This window comes from Nannospalax galili, unplaced genomic scaffold, assembly GCF_000622305.1.
Source record: "Nannospalax galili isolate Female #2095 unplaced genomic scaffold, S.galili_v1.0 scaffold191, whole genome shotgun sequence".
NCBI lineage: Eukaryota > Metazoa > Chordata > Mammalia > Rodentia > Spalacidae > Nannospalax > Nannospalax galili.
The window spans coordinates 6,271,603-6,299,240 of NW_008331484.1; the positions used below are offsets into that span (position 1 = coordinate 6,271,603).

At 34.2% G+C, this 27,638-nt stretch overlaps 1 protein-coding gene across 1 annotated transcript in view; it reads left to right on the forward strand.

The window, feature by feature from the left end:
- The window catches only part of Cep290 (centrosomal protein 290), a 106,805-nt gene that overhangs the window by 12,523 nt on the left and 66,644 nt on the right, over positions 1–27,638 (forward strand). Inside the window, exons 11-25 of the mRNA XM_029558973.1 lie at positions 140–153; positions 711–834; positions 4,090–4,262; positions 5,274–5,436; positions 6,994–7,094; positions 7,165–7,252; positions 9,109–9,218; positions 10,718–10,802; positions 11,357–11,499; positions 16,242–16,406; positions 16,723–16,872; positions 17,946–18,061; positions 20,436–20,538; positions 21,051–21,281; positions 24,965–25,138. Of these exons, the coding sequence (XP_029414833.1) occupies positions 140–153; positions 711–834; positions 4,090–4,262; positions 5,274–5,436; positions 6,994–7,094; positions 7,165–7,252; positions 9,109–9,218; positions 10,718–10,802; positions 11,357–11,499; positions 16,242–16,406; positions 16,723–16,872; positions 17,946–18,061; positions 20,436–20,538; positions 21,051–21,281; positions 24,965–25,138 (1,940 nt within the window). The remainder of the gene's footprint in view (positions 1–139; positions 154–710; positions 835–4,089; positions 4,263–5,273; positions 5,437–6,993; positions 7,095–7,164; positions 7,253–9,108; positions 9,219–10,717; positions 10,803–11,356; positions 11,500–16,241; positions 16,407–16,722; positions 16,873–17,945; positions 18,062–20,435; positions 20,539–21,050; positions 21,282–24,964; positions 25,139–27,638) is intronic.

A 27,638-nucleotide genomic window follows, 5' to 3' on the forward strand; every position in this document is an offset into this window, starting at 1 on the left:
TGATGTGCTAAAGGCATTGAAGGTAACTAAACAGGGTTAAAGAAAATGCACAGGAAAACGTAAACATACAAAATGGTCGAAAGCTAAAGTTGAAGAGGTGTGCAATAAGAAATAAAGTTTGCCTTTACCTTTAATCTAGCACTCAGGAGGCAGGTGATCACTGTGGGACTGAGGCTGGCTTGGTCAACTTAGTAAGTTCCAGGCCAGCTGGGTCTATGGGAGAGCCTATCTAAAAAAAAAAAGAAATATAGTTTGCTGAGCCTGTGAGATGGTTAAGTAAAGGTGCTTGCTGCGAAGCCTGAAAACCTGAGTTCTGTCCTTGGCACCCACATGATGGAAAGAGAGAGCTGACTTCTACAAGTTGTTAGAAATGTAGTTTGCTGAGCCTGTGAGATGGTTAAGTGCAGAAGTGTTCTTGAGTGTAGTTTGCTGAGCCTGTGAGATGGTTAAGTGTGTCCTTGGCACCCACATGATGGAAAGAGAGAGCTGACTTCTACAAGTTGTTGTCTGACCTCCACAGGCCTCCCCACATGCATACACACATACAAAAGAAATAAAAGTAATTAATTGTTTTAAAAAAGAAATATAGTTTGTGTACAAGAAAATATATCCTATAATCTGTTGAAAAAATAAGACCCACCTTTTTTCCTTATTTTTAAAATGAATGTTCATATTTATGAAATTATAGTTGATATTTAAAAATTTTACAGGGTATTCACGAGCGAGATAGTCAAATTAAGATGCTCACTGAACAAATAGGACAGTATACTAAAGACATGGAAAAAAATACTTTCATTATTGAAGATTTGAAAAATGAGCTCCAAAGAGACAAAGGTAATTTAACATTTTCTAAATATATGAAATTTTTTTTCATATACCATTACATTTTGAAATATTATTTTTATTAAAATAATACTGTCATGTCAGTGTTGCTATAAATATATATTTAAATAATTGTGAAATAGTAAAGCATATTTTTTAGTGCTTAAATTTGTAAATGATTCATGTTTTTCTATCTTTTTTCTGATGAAAACAATTCAAACACTGTTAGTAGATGGGTTGTATAAAATATTTAATGGCAGGAAGATATTTTTCCACCTCTTTTTTTATAATTAACAAAGATGCATTGATGAGTGTGTTGCCTTTGTGGATTCTTTTCAGAGGTAATTTGACAGGTCAACATTTGAATTAATCCCACTGTAATCTCTCATGTTTTCTTTGACTAAGTCATATTTTGCCTGTCATTTGAAATTCTCTGAATTTAAGCCTTTCCAATATCAAGTGCTATTGTATTTCTATAGAGCTACATATTGTGAGTATATCAAGGCATACTAGTGCAAACTATTGACAATAAATTTACAGACCTATTTGTTATAGTTGCTGAAGATAATGAACAAAAGAATATAGGAAATAATATGAGGCTTCTAGATAATAGAGGAAAAGTCTCACTGGACATAATTGAACAAAGACTTGAAGTAAGGGAGTGAGCAATGTATGTAACTATAACCAGTGAAAATAGGTTCAAAATCACCAACATATTTGAGGAATCACAAAGAAACTTTGATAGCTGGAGTAAATAATGAGCAGCAGTAGAAAAGATTAGTTACCAGAAACCTTTGCGCAGAGTCCATATAGTTTATTACTTTTATTTTGCCAGAGGTTCAGGAGAGAGGAGTGATTTAATTGCACCTAGGTTACATCTGCAATAGAGTATAGGAGTAATAGGGTAAGAAGCAGGGAGACCATTATAATCAATTGAAATCATTGGTAGACTAGAGCTTGATACTAGCTGTGGTCTTAGTTGTAGCCACTTTAACCTGTTTTTTGAAGGAGATAGAGGTGGAATGTGCTGGCAGATCAGATGAAAGATTCAATAGATACTTATAAGACTTGATCTGAACCTTGGGAAGGGTTGTGGGAAGAGCAGGGTTAGAGATGATAAGGTGCTGTTTTGAAAATGCTAAATTTCAGATGCTTATCAGACTTCCAGTTGAAAATGTTAAGTATGTACTTGTATGGGGAACTCTAAGGTTCATGAGCATAATCTTGGTTACAGTATATATTAGGTAGCCATCTCTATAAAAATGCAAAGAAGTCATCAAGGGAAGGAATATAGATTACAAAGAACAATCTCAAGATTGATCCCTGCAGTACTTGTAATTTAGAGGCTGAGGAGATGAAGAGAAACAACCAGAGGACACTGAAATGGAATGTGCAGAGATGGTAGGAGCACCATGAGAATGGAGACCCCTGAGAACCATGTGAAAATGCCACCTAGGAAGAATAAACTCTTCAAAGCTCTGTACATTTCTGGTGATTTTCTTGATGAGCACTGAAAATGATCAAGCTTAGGAATGGTCATTTTTGAATCAAGAGAAGATGGACAGAAGAAATATAGGAAATCTTTTCAGAATTGTTTCTGTAAAAAGGAGAAAAATGCATTAGTACCCTGAGGAGAAAGAAAGGTTAGGAAATGGCTTCTGAGGTGGAAGAAATAACTAGTGCTTCTAGAGTGATGGAGAAGTCCCATAAGAGAAGAACAACTGATGGAGGATAGCAGAAGGAATTTCTGGAGCAAAATCCTTAAGAAGGCAGTGGTCTGGGTGGAGATGGCAGTGGAAAATGTTGCCATTAATTAGGATCACAGAGCTTATCCATCCATAATTAGAAGAAAGGTAATGCATACAGATGTGGGGGCTCTGTAGACGTTCTTGTAGTAGGAACCTGCAGAAGTGTTCTTGATTACTTCGATTTTATCAGGAAATAAGAAGTTTCCCTGCTGAAAATAGTATGGAAAATACATTGCAAATTTTGAAAGATAAGAAAGAAGTGATAATCTGGGAGGAAGATGACTGGGGAAATATATTACTGTTGAGCAGGGTCAAGAACCCTCTTGACATTCTATAAGTATTTCTCTGTGTTAGAATACCTTATAATAGTTGAAATGGTTTTAAAAGGATTGCTGAGTATGGATTTTACATATGCTAATATCCAGAGAAAGCATAGCAATTGATCTCTGCTGTTAAATAAGAAAGAGTTATTTATCTAAATGACATTTCAACTAATTTGTAGTCATAGAGTCTCTAAAGCTCGTGCAGGGTATGTGTGCTAAGCTGATGCTCTGTCTGAATTTTAAGTGGTAAGCCATGATGGTTCATGATTTTCTTTTGTTCTTTTATTAGCTTCAGCTATTGAGATCTTCAGAAGAATGGCAAATTCAATTGTGTGAGCATCTAGACTTAGGTAGTCTTCCATCCGAAATGATCTTTGCTTTCACGTCTGTATCCCAAACAGCACGATGAAGGCAGAGGGGGACAAGAAGCAAAAACATGCTTAAATATAGGTGGATAAATAAAGTATTGACTGGAAGGCTCTGTGAAAGAAAGGGAGAGTAGATATTGGGGGACAGCTCAGCCTCTTTCCTTGCTAAGCTGTTGGTTCCATTGATCACCTATCCTAGTCTGATGCCAAATGTAAATATATTAGTAATTGTTGGTTATGGATGAGTCTGGGAAAATTTTTAAATGATAAAAATATTATATTTTGATCTAGCAGCAATTTAAGTGAGCTTAACTCAACATGTAGTTTCCATTCTCATGTTTCATCCTTCATAGCCATAGCCTTCTTCTTGAAAACTTTCTTGAACTCTCATATGATCTTTTTATTTTGATGTGCTTAGCAATGGTATGACCACACACCTACATGCAGGAGTATAAATGGAAATTCAGTTTTTATTTCCGGTTGGCCATGTGTCCAACTGGAAAATGTGTAGTACTGTTATGGTGATCCAAAGAGAGACTGATTATTCTGACTAGTAAACAGCCTCTCTCAAAATGATCAATTTTTGTAAAGTAGATTTTATAGCATTTTAAATAATCCATATCATTTTAACTAGGGTAATTGTACTAAACTCTACTCTTTTAGTTGATTTTATAAATAAAATCAAGAAGTACTCTGGCTTATAAAATTCCAGCATTTATGAAACTTTTGTTGTGCCATACCACTTTTTCTGCCCTATCTAGAAACATCTGATTTATAGGAATAAATAGTCAAATCAGTTCATTCATGATTTTTGTTTTCACACTGTAGGTACTTCAAACTTTAATCAGCAGACTCATTACATGAAAATTCACTCAAAGGTACAAATTCTAGAAGAGAAAACAAAAGAGGCTGAGAGAATAGCCGAGCTGGCTGAAGCTGATGCTAGGGAAAAGGATAAAGAATTGGTTGAGGCTCTAAAAAGATTAAAAGATTATGAATCGGTATGTATTTTTATCTTGTCTTTCAAGAGGTTTAGAATTATTCCTGATACTAAGACTGTTCTGTGCCTTTTATTGTGTTCCATGCAGAAAACAGTAGTCTCTTCTGGTTTTAAACTATTAAAACTTTTGAGCATTTGTTTTTATGAGATCAGAGTGTCTCCAAACATTTGATAGGAGTGTTCTTCTCAGATAAGTGCTCCGCTCAGATAAGCAGTTAAGCAGGACTAGATCCCTAGTTATCTGTGTTCTTTTTGCCACCATGTACGTGTGACACTGCCTAACTTGATGAAACTTGTGATAGGAATGCTCTTGTTGCCTGTTGTGTCAACTCCATCGACTTTTACTTTTATGTTTTGAAATTGTGATTTGTCATACAATTCACACTCATTGGTATGCCTAATTCATTACTTTTTATCTCTATATTTGTGTGCATCTATATAGGGTGAAGTGTTTTATATGTAATGTTCTGAGTCACATTGCTAAACAGAATATTTTACTGAGAAGTTTCAGCTGTTTCATATCTGTTATTATTACTAGATTTGGTTTATATAAACACAGTAAAGAAACTCATTAATCTGTACTATTTTTATGTTTATGTATTAATTTAAAATTTAAAAAGCTCTTGGATATACCTGCCATATAAAGTACAAATATAGTTGTATTTACGCTTAACTTAAAAAAATGATAAATTCAGGGGCTGGAGAGATGGCTCAGTGGTTAAGAGCACTCAGTGGTTAAGAGACTGCTCTTTCAGAGTATCCGGGTTTGATTCCCAGCACCCACATGGCAGCTATGAACTGTCCTTAACTCCAGTTCCAGGAGAAACCGAAGCCCTCCTCTGACCTGCGGCATTGCATGACACAAGTGCACTCACATACATGCAGGCAATACACTCATGCACATAAAATAAAAATAATAAAATATTTTTAAAAAACATTAAAAAATGAATTCGTTCATTTGATTTATTCAAATAAACCATGTTATATTTAAATTGGATGGGGTGTTTTTCAGGGAGTATATGGTTTAGAAGATGCTGTTATAGAAATAAAGAATTGTAAAAACCAAATTAAAATACGTGATCGAGAGATTGAATCATTGACCAAAGAAATCAACAAACTTGAGATGAAGATCAATGATATCCTTGATGAAAATGAAGCACTTAGAGAGCGTGCAGGTAAGCTATCTTTTAAGAAAGCCAGTTTCCTCGTCCCTAATTTTCAAGTTCTTCTTGTTTACTTTTGACTTGTTTATCCTTTTTGTAGGGGGTGGTCCTACTCATCAAATGTTCTCCTCTCTTCCACTGAGCTATACCCCAAGCCTTTACTTTTGGCTTATTTAATTATTTTTAAGTAGTTAAATGTGTTTGGTTTTCCCCAAATTAATACTTCTGTAGAAACACTTAATCAGTAGTGGAGCTACTCTTGATTCAGTTGGGTTTGGGGACCTCATGGTGGCTGGGCAGATCTGAAATACTGCTTTCATTTGTGTAGCATGTTTTCAGTACTAAATGCATGTTTAAAAGGTGAATGGGCATTATATTAATGCCACATATCAGAAGCTAACTGTTCATTTCCCCCCAAAAGAAACATCTATATGATTCGTTAGTTTGCAGAATGCTTTTGTTTCAGATGAATATATGATGCCATTTATAAGTACTTTATAGGCCTTTTAAGGACTTTTAAATACTTTTTAAACAGTTTGTGTTTTACTGTGAGTATTTTAAGAGTTCCATTGAGTCTAAGAAGTAATTTCCAAATATAGCTTGGCAGTTTATATATTCATTTTAATAGGTATTTAGGTAATACTACTAGTTTAAATGGTAATTTATAACTAACTAGCCCAAACCAAGTTCCTCCTTTAAAGTGAAAATTAATATTTAAATGGTGATGTCATCATACTTGCTAAGTATCAATGTTTTCTTAAAATTAAACTGACCATCGGTAAAATTTTTGTCTAATAGAAAAGAATAAATATTTTATATGGATTATTTATGAAAAGTATCTAACTAGAATCTGGAATTATATAGAACACTCAAGTTAGATATATGATTAACTTGACCAGCCAGATCATAGCTAGGAATCTGGATGTACCTCTGGATCACTTAATGACCCTACCAAAGGGTTGTTACAAATACCATATTTTCGGTCTTCAAGGAGTTTAGTCTTCAATGACCAAAGTTTGGGTTATAATTTTTGATTGTTTCAATACTTGATTTTCACAGCCTAATTGCCTAGTAATTAAAAAACAGATAATTAAGGCAAATTAGGAAACAAGTAAACTGAGAGGATTAGACCAATAATAACATAATTAGTATTAATAATGATCACTGCCAAGCATTCCTCTATTATATTTAGGTTAATTTTACTGTACTCTTGGCAGACCAAAATTATAAATAAATAAATAAATAAATAAATAAAACAAATATCTGTATAAGTCACAAAGTGAAAGTGGGAATTGAACCAAGTTCACTTCATGCCAAGGCTTCTGTTCTTAATTGATTTGCACCAAGCTCATAGGGGTTTATCGGGGTTTTCATAGCTTAAGATTTTCACTTTCTTTACAGTACAACAGTATGGAAAACTCTTGCACAAAAAGTTCTCCATTTTTCAAATGATATTGTCTAAAGGAATAATCCTCCCTCCTCCCAGTTAGTTGGTATTCTGTGAAGTTTTTCTTGTTCATTTCCTTGTTTTCAAGACTCTAATCATAGTGCTTTCTATTTCTATTTCAGGCCTTGAACCAAAGACAATGATTGATTTAACTGAATTCAGAAACAGTAAATGCTTAAAACAGCAGCAGTATAGAGCTGAAAACCAGATTCTTTTGAAAGAGGCAAGTGATACTCAACTGAACATTTTCTTGGCTGAAATAAGGAGAGCTACTAATAATTTATACTTTTCAGATTGAAAGCCTAGAGGAAGAACGACTTGATTTGAAAAAAAAAATTCGTCAAATGGCTCAAGAAAGAGGAAAAAGGAATGCAGCTTCAGGTATTTTCAGTTATTCCATATTTTTAAAAGAGTCATTTGGAAGTGAGTTGCCTGGATCTGAAACTTTCTGTGAAGAAGAGTTTGCTCTTCTGTGTACCTGCTACAAGTAATGAGGGAGAATAATGGGCTGCAGAGGAGATCTGAGTATGATTAGGTAGAATCCTGATTCAGAACCAGGTATATCCTTGATCAGCATGTAGCAGTATAACTTTCTGATCTAGTTTGTTTAATAAGCCATCAATAATGTGAGAGACTAACTTGTGAAAAAAAAGAAAATAAAACAAATAATAACAACATAACAATAACTCCCCCCCCCCAAAAAAAATCTGGAAGTGAACAACCTACAAACATTTTGAAAATTTTGTACTGCTACTTTTAGGTAGCTCTATTATACTGTGACTTATAATACTAAAATAGTAATTTTTATTTTGCTATATATTATTAAAGTGCTTCCTTTCTTTAAAGATTGTTGCCTTAGTTTGCTTCTCTATTGCTGTGATAAACATCATGACCAAAAGCAGCTTGGAGAAAAGTGAACAACCTACAAACATTTTGAAAATTTTGTACTGCTACTTTTAGGTAGCTCTATTATACTGTGACTTATAATACTAAAATAGTAATTTTTATTTTGCTATATATTATTAAAGTGCTTCCTTTCTTTAAAGATTGTTGCCTTAGTTTGCTTCTCTATTGCTGTGATAAACATCATGACCAAAAGCAGCTTGGAGAAGAGAGAGTTTATTTCAGCTTATAATTCCCAGGTCATAATCCTCACTGAGGGAACTCAGAGCAGGAACTGAAGCACAGACCATGGAGGAATGTTGCTTACTGGCTTGCTCCTATGGAGTGTGCTCAGCTTGGTTTCTTATACAGCCCAGGACCCCTGCCCTGAAGCTGCATTACTCTTGGTGGGCTGAGCCCTCCTTCATTCAACTGTCAAGAAAGTGTCTCACAGATGTGGTCACGGGCCAATCCAATAGAGGAAATTTCCCAACTGAGACATTTTATTAAACTTAACTTTCACTTTGTTTACCTTACTTGTAGGCAGAGAAATTGCTGATCTTTCTAAAACACGGGACTCTAGATAGCCTGACTAGGCCTCAGTGGGGAATGGCTGGGGACACTGACGGCACAGTGGGCCTTAACAGGGATGACAGAGTATTTGGGCTCCAGTGGGGATGGCGGTATAAAGATAATGAAAATTAGTTAAGTTTTATAATAGCCTTTGCAGTTCATTTTTGTTAGAGGATCACAGAAGGATTTTCTTTTTCTTTTTGTTTTTTTCTTTCATTAAAATTTTTTAAATTTATTTTTATTTTTATGTGTGCTTTGCCTTCATGTAAGTGCACCTGTGTTGTGCATTGCCCACTGAGGATCCCCTGGAACTCCAGTTACATATGATTGCTAGCCAACATGTGGTCGCTGGTAACTGAACTCCAGTGCTCTTAATCCCTGAGATCTCTCTCCAGCCCCCAAACCTTTAATTTTTTTTCATTTTTTTAAGGATTTATTTTTATTTATGTGTTGGTGTGAGTGTACATGCTACATTTGTTCTGGTGCGCAGCACAGGGTGTCTGTTACTCTGGAGCTGGAGTTATAGGCAATTGTGAGCTGCTTGACATGGGTCCTAGGAACTCTTTACTAATTGAAACTTTTAATTTAACATGGACTAAAAAAGATAGAGAAGATATAATTCAAATTCGTCTTTAAGATTACTGATGAATTGTTAAAAATAAACTAACATGCTGAACAAATATTTTGAAAACATTGGAGTTTTTGTTTGGTTTAAAATTTTATTCTTGCATTAGAATAAAGGTGAGTTATTTTGTTTTTTAATTTGTTAATTCACATTGCAGAATTAACCATTGAAGACCTGAACCTAACTGAAAGTTTATCTCAAGAAGATAGAATAGGAGAACAACAAACTTTTATAAAATCCAAAAATATGAATGAAGCACAATCAAAGGTAAAGAGTAATTCTGTGACAGAAAAAGTAAAGGGAACTGTGAACAGTGCACTTTTTCTTCCTTCATCTCATTTCAGACATCTCTTCCTTTATGTTTGTAAATAAATAAAAATGTTTGCTTGCTTACTTCAAGTACTTGCTGAGGAAAGATTGTTTAATGAGACATTATTTACTCTGAATACAGATTAAGAGTTCATATAAAATAGACCTGCTTCATAGGAGACCGCCATTTGCTATTCTGCAATCAGATCAGAATGAGACAGAGAATATATCCAAACCATCATTCTCAAGAATACTGTCTAAAATTCATCATAGTGTAGAAAGTGGAGTGGATCCTCCTGTCTCTTTAACTAGACATTCCTCATCTATGCAAATAAAAGACTTTAATTCAACTCCAGAAGCTATCACAATAAGGGAGATCTTTAAAGCACCATGTCTACAATCTGTAAGAAATCTAGAATCACTAATCAGTACCTTCAGTAAGGAGAGCAGTGAAGAAATAAATGATTACTTATGCTCTCTTTCTGATGACTATGAGGAGAAACTGTCAGGAAGCCATCAAGCACTAGAGAAGAGTAGATTTGTGCAGAAAAGCAGTTCATCTTTTCAGGCTTCAACATCAGCTTCAGAATTGGTACAGAAATTATCACAAAGGCAAAAATCTACAGTATTTTGTCAGCAATTTCATGATCATAGAGTTGTCATGAATAAATCACAAGTAGTAAGATCAGAAGATGAACAGTTTCATTCTCAAATAAAGCATGCTGATCTCAGTTTGAAAGATAATAAAAGACAAAGTGAGGTACCCTCACAAACAAAGATGTTGGAAAGTAAGCTCAAAGTTAATCTTTCAGATCCTGTGCCTGTTACTGAACAATCAAAATTAACTCGAATAGTTCCACTTGAAAATCTTAGAGAACTGCTACAGAGAGAACTTGTATTTCTTAGATCTCAGGTGAGCTTTCCTCCAAATTGCCTTCATGGGATCACATTTTATTAACTCTCTTAGCCGATTTCTGTAACAATTACGATAAGACTTCTTTTTTTAGTACTTATTAACACTAGTTTGTAAAGATTCTCTTCTATTTTTAGACTGCAGTGTATTTGCTGTGAACTTGTCAACCTGCCTAATATATTAAATGTTTCTTCAGATTAAACCAGAGCACAGGATTTACTAATCCAAGAAGAGCAGAGTAGAAATGCAGAAATAGAGCTTGACCGTCAGAGAAGCCATGCAGAACAGGGAGCGTAAAGACAAACCATTAAGAACAATGATGTGCTTAGTAATAAGGATATAAAACTTCTGTGTCTCTCTCTGCCTTTTGCCATGTGAATTGAGGGAGGGGGAGATGGCAGGAAGATCACTGTCTGTTTTGCACTATAAACTTTATTTGTATAATTGCTGTGTTATACCTTATTTGATCAAACATTGTTTTAACTTGAAACCTATTTACTGTTGTGATATTTGCTAAAACATCAGTTTTATTCTCTTTGTTCAGAATGAATTTCTTTCAAGAGAACTAATTGAAAAGGAAAGAGATTTAGAAAGAAGTAGGACAGTAATAGCTAAATTTCAAAATAAATGTAAGTCACTGTTATTTCTTTTCTATATTTATTTTCCCATCCTAAAATTTTTAGGTCTACAGGTCTTTGATTTTTTTATTACCTATTTTATCCTTTAATTGCCTTTATAATCAATCTGTATAACTCAGTCCCAGTTTCTTATCCAGTTGGTTTCTATTGCCATTTTTGGTTGTGAATCTGAAACTTTAACAGTTAAACCATCTTTCCAGCCTTGCATTGTTCTTTTTATTGTTATAGAATATTAAGTCTTGTTTTTAAGGAAGATATTTGTTTAATGTCTTATATTGTCTAATGAAGGTCAAATGAGAAAACTGAACTTAAAGATTTTAATATAAAATGTTGAACCGTGACATGTATATATGTGCATATACACATGATTAAAGTAGGTCTGCCATTTAACTCAACTATTGAGTTGAATTTATAGTTAGATTTTTGTTTATTTACATTTGCTTTTTTCAAATGGTTATTTTTTTTCTGTCTGAAATATTCATCATGTGCTTATACTAATGTGTAGAAAAGATCTACTCATTCCATGAAAAAATATATAATTACAGTAAAAGAATTAGTTGAAGAAAATAAGCAACTTGAAGATGGTATGAAAGAAATATTGCAAGCTATTAAAGAAATGCAAAAGGATCCTGATGTGAAAGGAGAAGAAACATCTCTAATTATCCCTAGTCTTGAAAGACTAGTCAATGTAAGTTATTTTTTCATGTTAATTTCTCACTAACCCTTTTCTTCTGTCTTAGTTTCTTTCCTTGATGCTGTGATGAAATACTCAGACAAAAACAACTTAAGTGTGGCTGGAGAAATGGCTTAGCAGTTAAGAGCTGACTTATCTTGCAGGGGCCCTGGGTTTTATTCCCAGCACCCACATTGTGGCTAGCAACCATCCTTAACTCTAGTTTCAGGGGATCTGACACCCTCTTCTGACCTCCACAGGCAGTACATGACATGAGTACACTTACATGCAGACAGTACACTCATACACACAGCATAAAAATAAGTAAATAAATGAATAAATGAATCAATGAATCAATCAATCAATAAATAAATAAATGAAAAGTAACTTAAAAGAGAAAGGTTTATGCTACAAGTCAAGACACAATACATCATGGCAGGGAACTGTAAGGCAGCAGGTGTTTGAAGCTGCTGACCATATCATATATCATATCCACTGTCCAAAGCAGAGAGCAATCAATGAATTCGTACATGCTGGTGCTTGACTCACATTCTCCATTTATATAGTCCAGGATTCCCTGCTTAGGACATGGTGCCAGTGTTCAGGTCTTCTCACTTCAATGAATATAATCAAGATCACCCACAGTCATTCCAGAGGCCTGGCTCCCAGGTGATGCTTGAGTTTGTCAAGTTGACAGTAACCACTGACTATCACTCCCTCCTTAAGATGGCTTTCCACTGCACACTACCCCATGATTTCTGATGAGATAGGTTTACAGTTATTTTAATCATTTCCCTGTGTATAATGCAGTTTTTCTCACGCTGATTAAAATATTTTTTATTTACATTTTGTTTTTACTAGTTGTTTATAATATGCCAAGGGGTGTGTGTGTGTACAAGAATGTTGTTTGGGGTTTGTTCAGTATATTGCATTTGTTTACTTACACTATTCACTACAATTGGGAAGGTTTCCACCATTATTTGTTCAGTCGTCTTTTTCTGACATTCTCTTTAGGAATACATTTTTGGTATCATTTCAGTTGTTCATCTTTTATTTTTTCTTTTTCAAATTAGATAATTGATCTGCTTTCAAATTTGTTCTCACTTTCCTCCATCATCACTATTCTTACTCAATAGATTATAACCCAAGACCTGCTAGAGTTTTTACACAGAATTTGGAGCTCTTTTTAGGTGACTCTCTTCTCTCTGACATTTGTCCCTTTTTTCCTGTGACTGAGACTGTCTCCGTAGGTAGCTAGACCAGGAATACCACCAGTCACTGCAAGTACAGCTTGTCCTCAGACTCCAGCCTTCAAAGTGGCGCAAGTTCAGGTGCCAACAGTTTTGTCCTTTCGGCCATAAGTCCACTGCAAAATCTGCTTACTTTCTTGAACCTTTAGTTCTTTTGTTTTGTTTTGCTTAAATCATTTGTAGTTTGTGAGAGTATAGGTCTGTTAGGAAATTATGCCACAAACTTGAAAGTGCAGTATAGTGTTTGTTTAAAGACTTCTGTGGTACAGTAACAATTTTGATCATAAATAATATTCTATCTGTGGTTATCATGTAGAGGTGTGAGAGTTCCACAGTATTGATGAGTACCTGCTATATAACCTTTAATAATTACCCATTTTAGATTATTTACCTGTGTCATTTATGTTATCTGAATATATTTAGCATATTTTGTTAAATTGTTTCCTAAATTATTACCTGATTTAAATAAAAATATCCATAATAATTGAATCTCTAAAATCACGATTAATTAGTAATTGAATTCTTTCTAGTATAACACTGTAATTGGTAGCAGAAAGCAACATTGATACATTAAAAAGCTTCTGGGGGGCTAGAGAGGTAATTTACCAGTTAAGACCCAGGTTTGAATCCCAGCACCCACATGGTGGCTAGCAACTCTCTGTAACTTCAGTTCCAGGGGATCCGGCACCCTCGCTTGTCCTCCATGGGCATTGCGTGAACATGGGTGCACTTACACACACACACACACACACACACACACACACACACACACACACACACATACACACACACACAAACGCAGGCATAACACTCAGACACATAAAATAAAAATAATCAAAAAGCTTCCTGAGGTTGGAAAATTAGTGGAAGACATTTCTTTTAATCATTGATTCCTTTATACCTTTTGATTCTGACTTCCTTTTCTGGTTGGTGATGGTTTGTCCTGTGCTGTGTTGAATGCTTAAAATGATTCTTGTTGCTTTTTTGTGTAAATGTCTTATGTCTGTGATTTTTAAAGCCACAGTATTAAACTTCATTCTCCAAAAGAAATTCTACTTAGTTACCAGTTACAAATAGAATAGTCAAGAAATCCTTACTTCTTTTTATTTTCTGTTACATATGTGTATGTGTACATGTATGTGATTCTGTCAGTATATATGTGAGTTTGGTATATGTTTATGTATTTTGTGTGTATGCATGTATGTATGGTCACACGTGGAGGCCATTGGGGAACAAGTGCCCTGCATTATGACTCCTCCTCCTTATTTCCTTGAGACAGGGTCTCTCACTGAATCTGGAGCTAGGCTGGTGGCTAGCAAGTCCTAGCAATCCTTCTGTCTCTACCTCACAGGGCTGGAGTTAAAGGTGCATATGACTAGACCCAGTTTTGTTGTTGTTTTCCTGGGTATTGGGATCTGATCCCAGGCCCTCAGGCTTGCACAGTAAGAGCTTTTACCTACTGAACCATCTTTCCACCCCCTCTACTTTCTGTTTCTATTGACAGTGTCTGGATCTTTCCTGGATCATTGGTCTCACAGAGTTTTCTTCTTTCTTTCTGATTTATATGCTTTCTGAATATAAATCAGATCACTTACCAGTTCTTCCATTAATAAATACTCAGAGCACACGACTGTTTAGATCAGACCATTTTTTCATTTTGCTGCCTCTGCCTCCTGAGTGCTGGGATTAAAGGCATGCGCCACCATGTCTGGCTTGAAAGATATGTATTTTACATTAAATTGTAGCATACAGCTGTTCTGTATACCATATAAACTTTTATATTATGTAACTTATTTTATGGTGGAATAGAAAATTATCCTAACTTTAGAAAGCTCAATTTTCTAAATGTCTTATTTGAAAACAGTGGAATGAATCACACACACACACACACACACACACACACACACACACACACACTATAAATGTAGTGGGACTAGTAATGTAGAACACTATAAGCATGCTAGGTAAGTACCTGAGTACAAGCCAAAACAGAACAAACAAAAAGTAATACAACTAAAATGTAACCAAGTTGCACCTTTCACTTTTTTTTTCATCTTCATCCCTTAAAAATCTTGAAATTCAACAACTGATACCACCTAGGCTATTTAAATTGAGACCAAAAGGATTCATTTCCCAAATAATGGCTTTTCCAAAAGTGCTAAATGAAATAACTTCAAATGGATGACCTTTTAAAACTTAGAAAGAATTTCAAATTTCGAATACAAAGATAGGAAATATGTTTACATAGTATGTATAGGTTTCCTTTAATAGCATATGTAAAAAAGTACTGGGGAAAGTTCCACAATCTGAATACCTGAGTCAAGTACTGCTCTGCTTTCTTACTGTGATAAGACCCAAATTGCTTTTGTTTATACTCTTCAGTTCACTCTATTACAGGATATCTTTCAGTGCTTAAAACCTCCATCTACTCCAATCTCATTTTCCAAAAGACCATGTAGACAAAATGTTCTCTTCAGTAAGACAACAAACTAGACCACTTTGTCAATCAGAATTCTTCTCTCTCTTTTGTCTTCCTTGTAACATTTGGCCCTTGGTTTGTTTTGGTTTTCGTTTTCTTTTTTCAAGTGCTGGGGATTAAACCTAGGACCTTATGTATACTAGGCAATGCTCTTTCCCTGAGCCATATCCCTACTCCCAAGGTCTTACCTTTTAATTGATATAATTTTTTATTTTGCCTGACCTGGTCTGATCTCTTTCAAGGAAAGCATACTTTTAGTAACCAACTGCCTTTAGTTAAACCCCACATCACCCTTCTGAATATACTGTATTTGTATTTACTTATCTTACTTAATTTCTGTTCAGTTTAAAAGCTTACTTTGAATCAACTGTTGCGCTCCATATATTATGTAGGCTTGAACATAATGATGTGTATGTGTGCCATTGTTGGACAGTAAGAGCTGCTGTTGCTCTGATACAGTTTTATTATTTTGGTTGTTCATTTCTTTTGGATTACTTTCTTATCATGGTGTTGGTTATTATCTATGCTTCAACTGTGTGGCGAGGAAGCACTGAACACCCACTGGACTGAAGGAGCTCTTCTATGCCTTTGTTCCTGCCTTTCATTCAGATGCTACACATTTCAAGTCTTTTACATAGAAATCAAATTGGCATGACTAACATTTCTACTTCATTATAGATAACTGAGTGAAGGAAAGAAAATAAAAAGAGTTTAAAAGTCACTTGCTCAGCTAATTAAAAAAATGGCTAATATGTGAATGCTGATCATCTTCCTGTCTGGTTGTTTTCTACTTTGCTAATCTATCAGTATTTACTAGATATTGTTATAATGAAGTAGTTGTTATATTTGATAATATAAGCTGAACTTAAGTTTTATAAATAAAAGTTTATAAATAAGAAATTTAAAGAAGTTTTTGTTATACATGGCAGTGAGGGTAGAAAAAATGTTTAAATGTCTTAGTAAAGATAAATTTTTGTTGTTTATGAATTTATTGTTTTTCATTACATTTCGATATATAAATTTACTAGGTTTTAGAATCAAAAAATGCAGAAGGAATCTTTGATGCTAGCATGCATTTGAAAGCCCAAGTTGATCAACTAACTGGAAGGAATGAAGAATTAAGGCAGGCACTCAGGGAATCTCGGAAAGAGGCTATAAATTATTCACAGCAGTTGGTAAAGGCAAATCTAAAGGTGAGTATTTTTATTCAATAAAAGAAAATGCTAACGCTAAGCATTTGAACACTAAGAAAGTATTTTGGGGATTTCTTATGAAATAGAAAAATAAGTACCTTGTATTATAAAAAAAAAAAAAGAGAGAGAGAAAAAAGGTCTAAATCTTGTATTAGACATTCCTCAGAAGAGTTTGATTTAATTAATTCCTATTAGGTCATTCACATGTGTTTAAAAAGATATTCAGTAGAGAAAGCATGAAATCTAGCTTGCTGCTTTGTAGTTTTTCTTTGGCTGTCATAGATGTGATTCTCACTCCTGGATTATTTGTTTCCAGATTGATCATCTTGAGAAAGAAACCAATCTTCTACGACAATCTCAAGGATCAAATGTAGTTTTTAAAGGTGTAGACTTACCTGATGGGATAGCACCATCTAGTGCCAATATCATTAATTCTCAGAATGAATATTTAATATATCTCTTGCAGGTACTGAAAATTTTACATGTAAATAATACAATCTTTTGTTAGTATGTTTTCTAATTTAGTCTTCATGATTTCCTTTGCATTCTCAAAATAAACAATGAGGTATATTAGTTGATTAGTATGTGTGATGGAATAAGATAAATAAAGGTAATTTATACATGTAAAGTTTGTTCATGTATCTTGTTCATTTGATCTTCTTGGGACCCTCATGATCGACAGAGAGAACTGACTCCTATAAATTGTCCTCTGATCTCCACGTATGAACTGTGGCTTAGACACACACACACACACACACACACACACACACACACACACGCATGCACACACAAATGGAACTAAAGAAAAAGAAAACACAGGAAATTAAAATGAATACTGATTGGAATTTGAACACCTAAGCTAATGGAACAGGTACTGGGATTCTTAGTCCTAATGTAGCACAGAGTAATGGAAGTGGTAAAACCTTTGGGGACTTGCATGTTGGATCTCAGTTATGACAACCTGGCCACGTGTGCTTGATAAATGAATGTGAAGTGTAGTGTTAGGGTTTTTGATGTTTAGTAAGTTATATGATCTTTTACAGTCACATTTTGTTCATCTTTAGAAATAGGAAGGCTAATTTTAGTAGAGGCACAGAAGTGTGCATTTACAAAAGGATATATGGCAGAGTGTGTAACTATTCTGTCTGGTAAAGATCTGTAGGGTAAGAACTGTATCTAATAAGCTGTTGCTTACTGCAACACCATATTTGTTAAGAGTAATTTTGCTTGTTTTATAGTATTTTTTTATGCTTATTGCTTCATTCTTTGTGCTTTATTTTAAAATGTTGAAAATACAGAGTTTTAATACATCACATAGTACCCCACTAATACATGCAACTTTAAAAATGTTTTTGTGTAAAAACACAAATTTTTTTAGTTAAAAATTAAACTTAAAAATATAGAAATGATCTATGTTGATTATGGGTTTGGAACCTTTCTTTGGTGTATTTTTCTACAATCTTTTTTGAATGGGAATCTGTACCTTCAAATTCAAAATGTATCTAATGCTATTTAAATTATTTCTGAACTAATTTTTAGGAACTAGACAATAAGGAAAAGAAGTTAAAGAATTTAGAAGATTCTCTTGAAGATTATAATAGAAAATTTGCAGTCATTCGTCATCAACAAAGTATAATATATAAAGAATATCTAAGGTACATGTAGTAGCAAAACTTAGTTTGGTACAGTATTCTGAAAGTAACATGAAAAAATATACACCCTTGCCCATAATGCTGTCAGAAACATGGTTAAACGTTTTAAAACTAGTTAAAGGATCATAACCCCTTATGTTCTGGGATTGACTGAGTTTGAACCCAGACATTAACATTGAGCAAGTTACTTTGCCTTTACCTGTCTGTGTTTTAGTTTCTTTTTTGTAAAATACTATGATAGTAGTCTTTTTTCCCGCATAGGTTTGTAATGCTTGGGCTAATGCATAGCACATTTGGCCCCTTTGTAAATGTTAGCTTCATTATCATCATAAGTATTCATACATATTCATAGGGAACTAACATACTTTTTGTTACGATCATCCCATCTATATCAATCCAATGATTTCCCTTAGTAGGAATTATATTTCCTAATTAAAGATGATTTAAACACTAATTGTATCATTTGATTAATAAGAACCCAAGCCATTTAGAGGACAGATCATATGTATGAATTCTTGTTATTATTACTGTGGTTATAAGATGGGTCTAAAAGTTCATGGACCAGAAATCCATGCCCATTGGAACATGTTTTCTCATGTAAAATTTTTAAGAATTTTAGATAAATCTTTTTTCTAGAGGTGTTTGGCTGACTGAGTCATATCTATTTAACCAAATGTAGGTCACACGTTCGAGTCTCAATCATTCAGTGGCAGAGGTAATGAAGCCACTGGAATCGGTTCATGCTAAGCATGAATGGAATATTTTTTCTGTAGACAGCTTGTACATTTTAAAAATGATTGTTTAAACTACTTTTAACTAATAAGTAAAATTATATTGGCTTATTATAGATAACAAGATACTTTGATTTAAAATACATTTTGGAGCAGATAATTCAAGCTGTTCAATATGTGCTTTACACATTATTGTCTTGTAGAGAGAATACTTAAAACCTGTTGTTTAACAAATTTTCAACTATGTCATATGTTGTTAATTGTAGTCACAATGCTGTGCAATAGATTCTTGGACTTTCCTTGTGTTAATCCTTTATATACCTTACTTTAAATCTGATGATTTCTAGTGTTTGCATTCTGAATGTTTTGTGTACATTTATTGCTCATAGTTAAGTCAGGCCAGATTGTTGAGATTTGATTTTAGAACAAGTTTGGAGTGTTAATTATACTCCTAATCCTTTTGTGTTTACAAGGATATGTTCATATATCATTCATCTCCTGGTTGAGTACTGACTTAATTTGAAGTCATTTATTTATTTAAAAATTTTTTTTTAATTGAATTTTTGTGTATTTTATACATAAAATCATCTTTTTACTCCCTTCCCCTTTGGCACCTTCCCATAACCCCCAGTACCACACATGAGTTTGCTCCTGTTGAGTGGACTTTAAGTCCAATTAGGTAGCTGTATATTACCGCCAAGATAAAAGTGCCACTACTGCACCAATGTCATTTGCTTTGCTGATCACTGATGTGGTTTTTAGGCCTTGATGCTAGGGTTGAACCATCGATTAATGTTCTCCCTTACCAGCTTGGGTAGTGCTTGCCAAAGCTATGAGAGGTAGTCTTTAGGGGAGGTGGCTTCCAGGTCAGTTCCAGCTCTGCTCCAAATCCCGTGTCCAAAGTGTGTCCTGTCTTCAGCAATAAGATCTTACATTCAAGTTCTGGGTGGCAATCAAGGACTGTGGCAGTAGCCTGTGTAATTCGGGGAGTCTCTTGGACCACCCTAGCTAACAACTCAAAGGAAAGTTTCTCCTGTCTGGCGCTGTTTCTTGCTATGTAGCTTCATCTGTACTCATGGACTCATGTAAGGATATAGTATGTGTAATTTTTCAGTAGGTTTTTGGACTAATCCAGTTCCCTTTGTTTTTTAATATTACCTAGGCACTATTTATCTCTCGTCTTTATCTCCCTGTCTTATCCTCCCTCCTGCCCTCCCATTTAAAGTCATTTTTTTTTAACCAACTTTGGCCAGTGGATACCCCTTAAAGCTAGGTCTTAGGTCAGTTTGATAAGAAACCCTTAGTTTTTGAATTATATCTTGAAGAACCCTTTATTCAATTTAAGTTTTAAAGCATGACTTTTTTGACACAAGATGGTATAGAGTCACCTTATGTATTTCTTGTCTGAATGTGGAATGGGATATTATATTGTAATTATGTTAAAACAGTAAGGTAAAAATGGAAATAACTTAATGAAAACATGATGTTACTTTTAATGTATTAAAAACATTGAGTGAAGTTTTTAACTTGTTTGTCAAATGATAGGTAATATCTCTCTTTGTTTTGAGAAAATTTCAAGTTTCCATAATATAAATTTTATTAGATTTGCATTATTATCCTTTTTATTGTTACTGCATGTTTTATAGTGAAAAGGAAGTTTGGAAAACTGAATCTGAAATCATAAAAGAGGAAAAGAGGAAACTTGAGGATCAAATCCAACAAGATGCTGTCAAAGTACAGGAATACAATGTAAGTACAGTACTTTTGATATTTTCTTTCTTTTTTTTTTTTTTTTTTTTTTTTTTTTTGTTTGTTTGTTTTGAGCCAGGCTCTTCCTGTAGCCCTATAGCCCTAGCTGCCTGGAACTCACTGTGTAGACCAGACTGGCCTTGAACTCACAGAGATCAGCCTGCCTCTACCTCCCAAGTGCTGGGATTAAAGGCGTGCGCTCCCACGCCTGGTTTGTTTTCATTGTTTAATTGAATTTTTGCAAATATATATTTTCATCATATTTAGACTTTCCTCTCACATCTGCACCCTTCCTTAATACCCCCTGCCTGACCCCCCTGCTTGACCCCCTGCCTGATTTCATAAATTCCCTTTATATATATTAAGACCTGTTGAGTCAAATTTGTGTCTCTAAATGCCCTTCAATATGGGTCCATCCCCTGGAGCCTACTATCCAGCTGCTTTTAACATTGTACAGTGTACAAACAAGGATGACTAGATTCAGCGAGTAATACCAATGTGACTTTCTACAGAATTTGCTCGATGCTCTTCAGATGGATTCAAATGAAATGAAAAAAACACTTTCAGAAAACAGTAGGAAAATCACTGTTTTGCAAGTGAATGAAAAGTCATTAATACGGCAGTATACCACCTTAGTAGAAATGGAACGACAGCTTAGGAAAGAAAATGGGAAACAGAAGAATGACTTGATAGCAATGGAAGCAGGAGTTTGTGAAAAAATTGGAAGCTTGCAAAGATTTAAGGTATTTTCTAGAGATGAAATAGAATCCTGAAAACTTACCTCCAGGATTACTGATGTTTATTGACAATTGCTATAGTTACTTCATCTGTTTTTTGGTAGAAATACTTAAATTGTAGACATTTCTCCTAAATATTTTGGTATACATCTCTACAATAGAAAGCTTTTATTTATATAACTGTAATGTTATTTTAGCTAAAAGCTGGATAATAATTCCCTAGTTTAGCCTATTGCAGAGACTGTATTAATTTGTCTTTGTTTTTCCAGTCTTAACACATGAATAGTGAATTTATTGGATTTAGATGTCTTAAATCTCATTTTAGAAACCTATTTGCTTTTGTTTTGCTTTTTTTCTCTGAAGAATATTTGATTGATCTGTTTTGTTTAGTTTTTAACAAATTTATCTCTGAGTCTATGGTTTAATTCAAGTTAAATAGTTTTAACAAAAATATATCTTAAATAATATTCTGTCACTTCAGAACATAGTGTGTCTGACGTTTTTGATATTTTGCAAGGGAATCACATCATTTTATGACCAATAACTACATTTTTAAGAAACTAGCTGGTAAAATATAAATAAAGGCCCCTTTGTCATTTCTCTCAATGAATTCATAGCCAATGATGATTATTGCCTGGTGATGGATGTTCATGATTTTCTTGGTATATTAATGTTTTTACATTCTTTTGTAAAATAAAGAACTTGTCCATTGCCCAGGCTGTTTGGTAGTCTTGAAGCACACTTCAGTGCAAAGCCAGGGCAAGAGCTTCCCTCTTCCCTCTCTTCCAGTTTTCAGAGGGCAGCATGTCTGTACTCTCCTTCCTTTTCTAGTTTGGGTGGGTTCTGCTTCTTGGGTGTTGATAGACTCCAACTTTCAAATATTTAGGTGCATTTTACTCAATTGATGATTCTTTATCTCATCTTTGTCCTTTGGGAGCCTTTTAAAAGTGTATCAGGGTTATTTTAACAAGGACCTATTAGTTTTTGAATCAATCTTGATTTGTTCTGGCACAACAAAATGTTCTAGACTTCACTTACACACTTCTGTCCTGACTTGAAATGAAATAATCCATTTCTCTAAGGAGCCCTCTTTATTTTTAAAGGGGAAATACTTTCCAACCCCAAACTGATCTGAGTGTCTTTACTCTTGGGATGTTATTACTGCTAATTTCCTTTGAGGAGAAAACTTAAGAAATAGAATGTATATATGTATTTTTGAATATTTTATTTATTATTTTTATTTTATGTGTATGAGTGTATTGCCTGCATGTATGTGAGTGCACCCGTGTCGTGCAGTGCCGTGGAGAACAGAAGAGGGCTTTGGAGTCTCCTGGAACTGAGTTAAGGACGGTTCGTAGCTGCCATGTGGGTGCTGGGAATTGAGCCTGGGTCCTCTGTAAGAGTAGTCAGTGTTATTAACCGCTGAGCCATCTAGTATATTTTTAAACTGTGGTTTCATATTGTTATTTCCAAATCAAGCTTAACATTGTTAGATAAGTATAATACAGTTTTTTCCTCTCATTTGATTTTATACTTGTATTTTCCTTATTTTGCCTAAAAATGTGCAACAGAGTAATTATTTTATTATACATTATCACACATTAATTTAGAAACAAAAACAGCTGCAATACTTGTGAATATAGCTTTACAGTTCTTATTTTCCTTAGAATCTAGTCCACTGAGCACATATAGGGATAATAACATATTCTAGTTATTTGAAATAATTCTCTAATATTATTCTCCATTTCTTTTTATTATGGATATATAAACATTTAAGTTTTCAAAAGATTTTATCAGAGAAATCTTAACTGCTGCGTCTGTACCTTTTAGCCTCCTGCCCTATTTCCTGTAGGTAAAAGACTATCCTTCTAACAGTTCTTTTTGCAAATATAAACAAAAAACCAGGAGTGATTACCACCATTCACACATTCACACCTATCTATACTTGACCTTAAGTTTTAAGCTTATAAATGACTGCATTTTGACAAAATCATATAAACACAGAATTCAAAGCAAAATTAAAAAGTTACCGTCTACTTTAAATAATGTATAATATTGTTGTGTTGTCATGCTGAGAAACCAATTTTCAGTGTCATCTTAAAACCAAATCATGATTCAACAAGAAATCTATTCAGATGAAAGCAATTTCTATTTGGACATGAACTAAGCCATAAGAAATGTTCTTTTTTAAAAATTGAATTTGTCACTTTTTGAAAGGAATGTACTTTTCTAGAGTTTTACCAATACAGGTAGTGTTTGAAATGGGAGTTGGAATTTTATCCCAACCATTTTTTGTTGTTTTTCTTTTGTTTTGAGTCAGAGTCTCTGTAGCCACAGCTGATGTTCTGGGATTAAAGGTGTAGTCCACCATGTCTGGCCCAGTCTTTTCTTAAACCATAAGTTTTTTTTTTTTTTTTCAAAACAGTTAAGAAAGCAAGAAAAGGGAATAATTTAAAAATAAAACAAAATTGCATCTACTTTCATCCACCCTACTCCACAAATGAAACCAAATCCTAAGAATAAAGATAAAATAGTATATGTTTATTTACATGAAAAAAGGCTGTCACAGTGGGATCTTAAGTCCACTGTATTGCAGAATGAATTACAATTTCAAATTCTTCTTCATCTTTAGTGCATCAATTTGGTTATTTATCACTCCATTACTTAACAAGCTTCCATCACTCCTCGTTGTAATTTTCTATTAATTTTTGCTTATCACAAAGCATCCTTCTGGAGAGAAGTAAAAGTTCAGGCATCAGGTCTATGTTAATAGAGACACCTCAGTACCTTTGATTAATGACTCTTAATTGCTATAGCAGAGCATTATGTTATTTATCTTCCTGGTACTATAACAACAACAACAACAACAAAAAAAGATATTTAAATTTAAAAATAGGTAAAGTGTGTTTGATTAGAGTTATGGAGGCTTGGGGGCATGACCTCATGCCTTTCTCCTGTGGTGGCAGTGGCAAGAGTACATGGTTTACAGAGACCTAGACATCTCATGGCCAGTAACAAAGAGAAAGATCATGGAAAGACAAAGGTCCCACAGATCCCCTTGAGGACATGCCCCCAGTGACCTAAGACATCCCACCAGGCCTCACATCTTAAAACTTTTACAATTTCCCAGTAGCACCATGCTAGAGAATAAGCTTTTAACATGTTTTTGGAGAATATTTCATATTAAACTGTAGCAAACATCAAATAAATAACTTAAATTTTATTACTACAGTTTATTGTGATAGATATTTTAATTACTAAATAATGTGAACCAAAAATTAATCTGTGTCACTTACAGAAAGCAGTTATAGCTAAGGCATAAAGGTAACCTTAGTCAGTACTTAATTTTGTCATATGACTGTCATTTGTCAGGTTGGTTTTAATCTTCTGAAATTTAGAGCAGTCATCCAAGTGTTTTCTGAGCTATTGCTGTATATTATACTTTCTTATATTAATTGAATTTCATTATAGCAGAAGTTATAAAGAGGATTCATTAAATTTTTTAATTAAAAATTTTCAAATATTTCCTATATGAAAGTAACAAATGTATTCTTACATGGGAAATCTTGTATATTTAAAATGGCTCTAAAATCTGTTTTGTTTTCAGTTAACTTATCCTTCTCAAACATGACTTCTGCTTTACTACAGAAAAGTATACCGACTTGATTCATATATCTTTCTTTACCTAGGAAATGGCCATTTTCAAAATTGCGGCTCTCCAGAAAGTCATAGATAATAGTGTTTCTTTATCTGAACTAGAAGTAGCCAATAAACAGTACAATGAACTGACTACTAAGTACAGAGATATCTTGCAGAAAGATAATATGCTTGTTCAGAGAACAAATAACTTAGAACACATAGAGGTAAGTTTTGTTACTTTTGAGCTTTGTTATACTAGCCATTTTACTTTAAAGGATTTCCTTGTATTTGTGTTGATTTTGCTAATTTTAAATTATTAAAGTTAGCTTCTATTTACAGAAATTTATGGAGGTATGATTATAGGTTTATGGTGGTATAATCTATAGGTATAATCTAATTGTATTTTGTCCTGAATATCTATATCTATTTTAATATATAACATTTCTATTCATGGTTGCAAATGAAATAAGGATGATTTTATCTAGGTCATCCTTCTGTGCCATTTGTATGACTTAGCTGAGACAGACTTCTTTCATGAGGCAGATAGGGTATTGTAATGAATGGGGAGGGGATGCCATTAAGTATCTGTTCCTTTCTCTTCTGACCCTTGTTCGCAGAGCAGTCTCATAGTCTCTAGATTCTGTTTATTAGTTTAGATTTACTTGACTGTTGTATTAATGGCCTTTCCTAGGCATTGGATAAGCTTTACAAGTTTCCATTTTTAAAAAATTATTTATTTAATAACAACATGATTAGAAGAAGCATTTCATTACAGCTTTAACATATTCAGTAACAAATTTCCAGAGCAAAGATACATCTCTTTCAAAAGTGTCTGTAAATTTTTAGGTTCACAGTTGAATTAATACAGTTATACAATATTGAACTCAGTATAAGCCCTATAAGACATAAAATTGAATGAGGTTTTAACCTTTAAAAAAGATCTCCATTTCATTTAAAAATATACAGAAAAACTCATTTTTAATGCTACTAACACTTAGATGTTTGCACATGCATCTTTAATCTCTATGTATCTGATTGTTAATAGTCACGTTGGTTACACTTGGATCCTTGGCACCTGAGTATGGATATAAAGTCATCAGTTGATTTCAGTGGTAGCGTTTTTCACCTTTACTAATTAACATGAAGCAATTTTTTATGCTTCTTCCTCAAATATAACTCATTTTTTTTATTTGTTGATTTTTTTTCTGTGTATCATACAGAACATCCCAAACAATCTTACTCATCTAAATACCTACTTCCCAAATGGCACCCTCGCATATTCCCCCTCCCCCCACTGGAGCACATATGCTCTGTAATCCCTGTTACTGTCCACTGGGTTGTCGGTGCCCCCAGCCATTCCCCAGAGCTTGTCCATCCCCTGAATCTAATCAGCCTATCTAGAGTTCCTTGTTTTAGGAAGATCAGCTCTTCCTCATCTAGCAGCAATCAGTTGTCAATATTCCTTTAAATAAGATTGGGGCCTGCTGTTCATTTTCCCAGTTCTGTGCTGGGTTACTGTCTGGGAGTCTCTTGTGCCATCCTGGCCAAAAACTCACAGGACAGTATCTCCTGTCTGGCATTGTTTCTTGTTATGTAGCCTTTACCTAAGCACATGGACTCTTAAACAATTATATTGACCCCTTTAATCTTTGGTTATACTTTCCTTTTGGGTGTTTAAGAGTAAACACTGGGCCCAGATCAATTAACTTATTTTTACTCTTAAGGCCCTTTGAGGATATGTTCCTGGGTTACAGGAGGCCCCTGGCTCCTTTCTTTTACGTTTCATCTATGCGAACATAAGTCAAAGGTCCTGCTCGACCATGGCTGGCTTCTTTTGGAAGCATGGAGGAAATGTTTCCACTGTGTTGACCCTCCTCTTTGTATACTTGTTCAGTTCTATTTGATGTGTCTCCATGGTCTCCTTGATCAAGAGGATAGGTGACTCACCACCATTACAGGACATTTTGAGAGATGCTTATAGTTCCCTGGAAATTAGTTGACCTAGGAGGGCAGGGAGCAAAAACTGTCCTTTATGTTCCTCTGACCAAATTAGTATAGGCCTCAAAGTATGGCTGTTAAACATCCAAGAAGGTTAGTTCCACTAGTCTGGTACTTTTAATTACCATGTGCCATGGAGATAAAGCTTGGGCAAAGAGCAAACATTCTCAGATAGATCTTGCCTAGATATATATTATATTCCTTGAGCTAGTTGTATATATAATTTGTTAGTAGGTTGTTTGATTAATATGGTACCCTCTGATTTGTTTTAAAACTAGCTAGGCATAATTTATCTCTTGCATTGTCTAACTCTTCCACCATGATTTCCCCATTTAAAGTACCCCCATTTTTCCCATTTCTCCCTTAATAATACCCTTCTCCTATGGTCCCAGCAATCTTGAGCTCCTTCTTTCCCTTTATCCCCTAGGTTCCTTGTATAACCTTCCTTCCCCCTCCCCCCTTAAAAAATCCTATTTTTATCCCTATCTCCCTTATTAATGCCCATTTCCTACTCTTTTTCTCTTTCAGATTCTTTCTTTTCCTTTACCTCCCTGGTTCCTTTTCATTTTCCTGGTTCCTGTAGTTATGTCTGGATACATACTCACTTATCAGAATTTGGTTCTTGGATCGACATATGAGGGAGAGCATACGTCTATTTTTTTTTCTGAGTCTGTGTTACTTCACTTAATATAACAGTTTCTAGTTCAATCCATTTACCTGCAAATT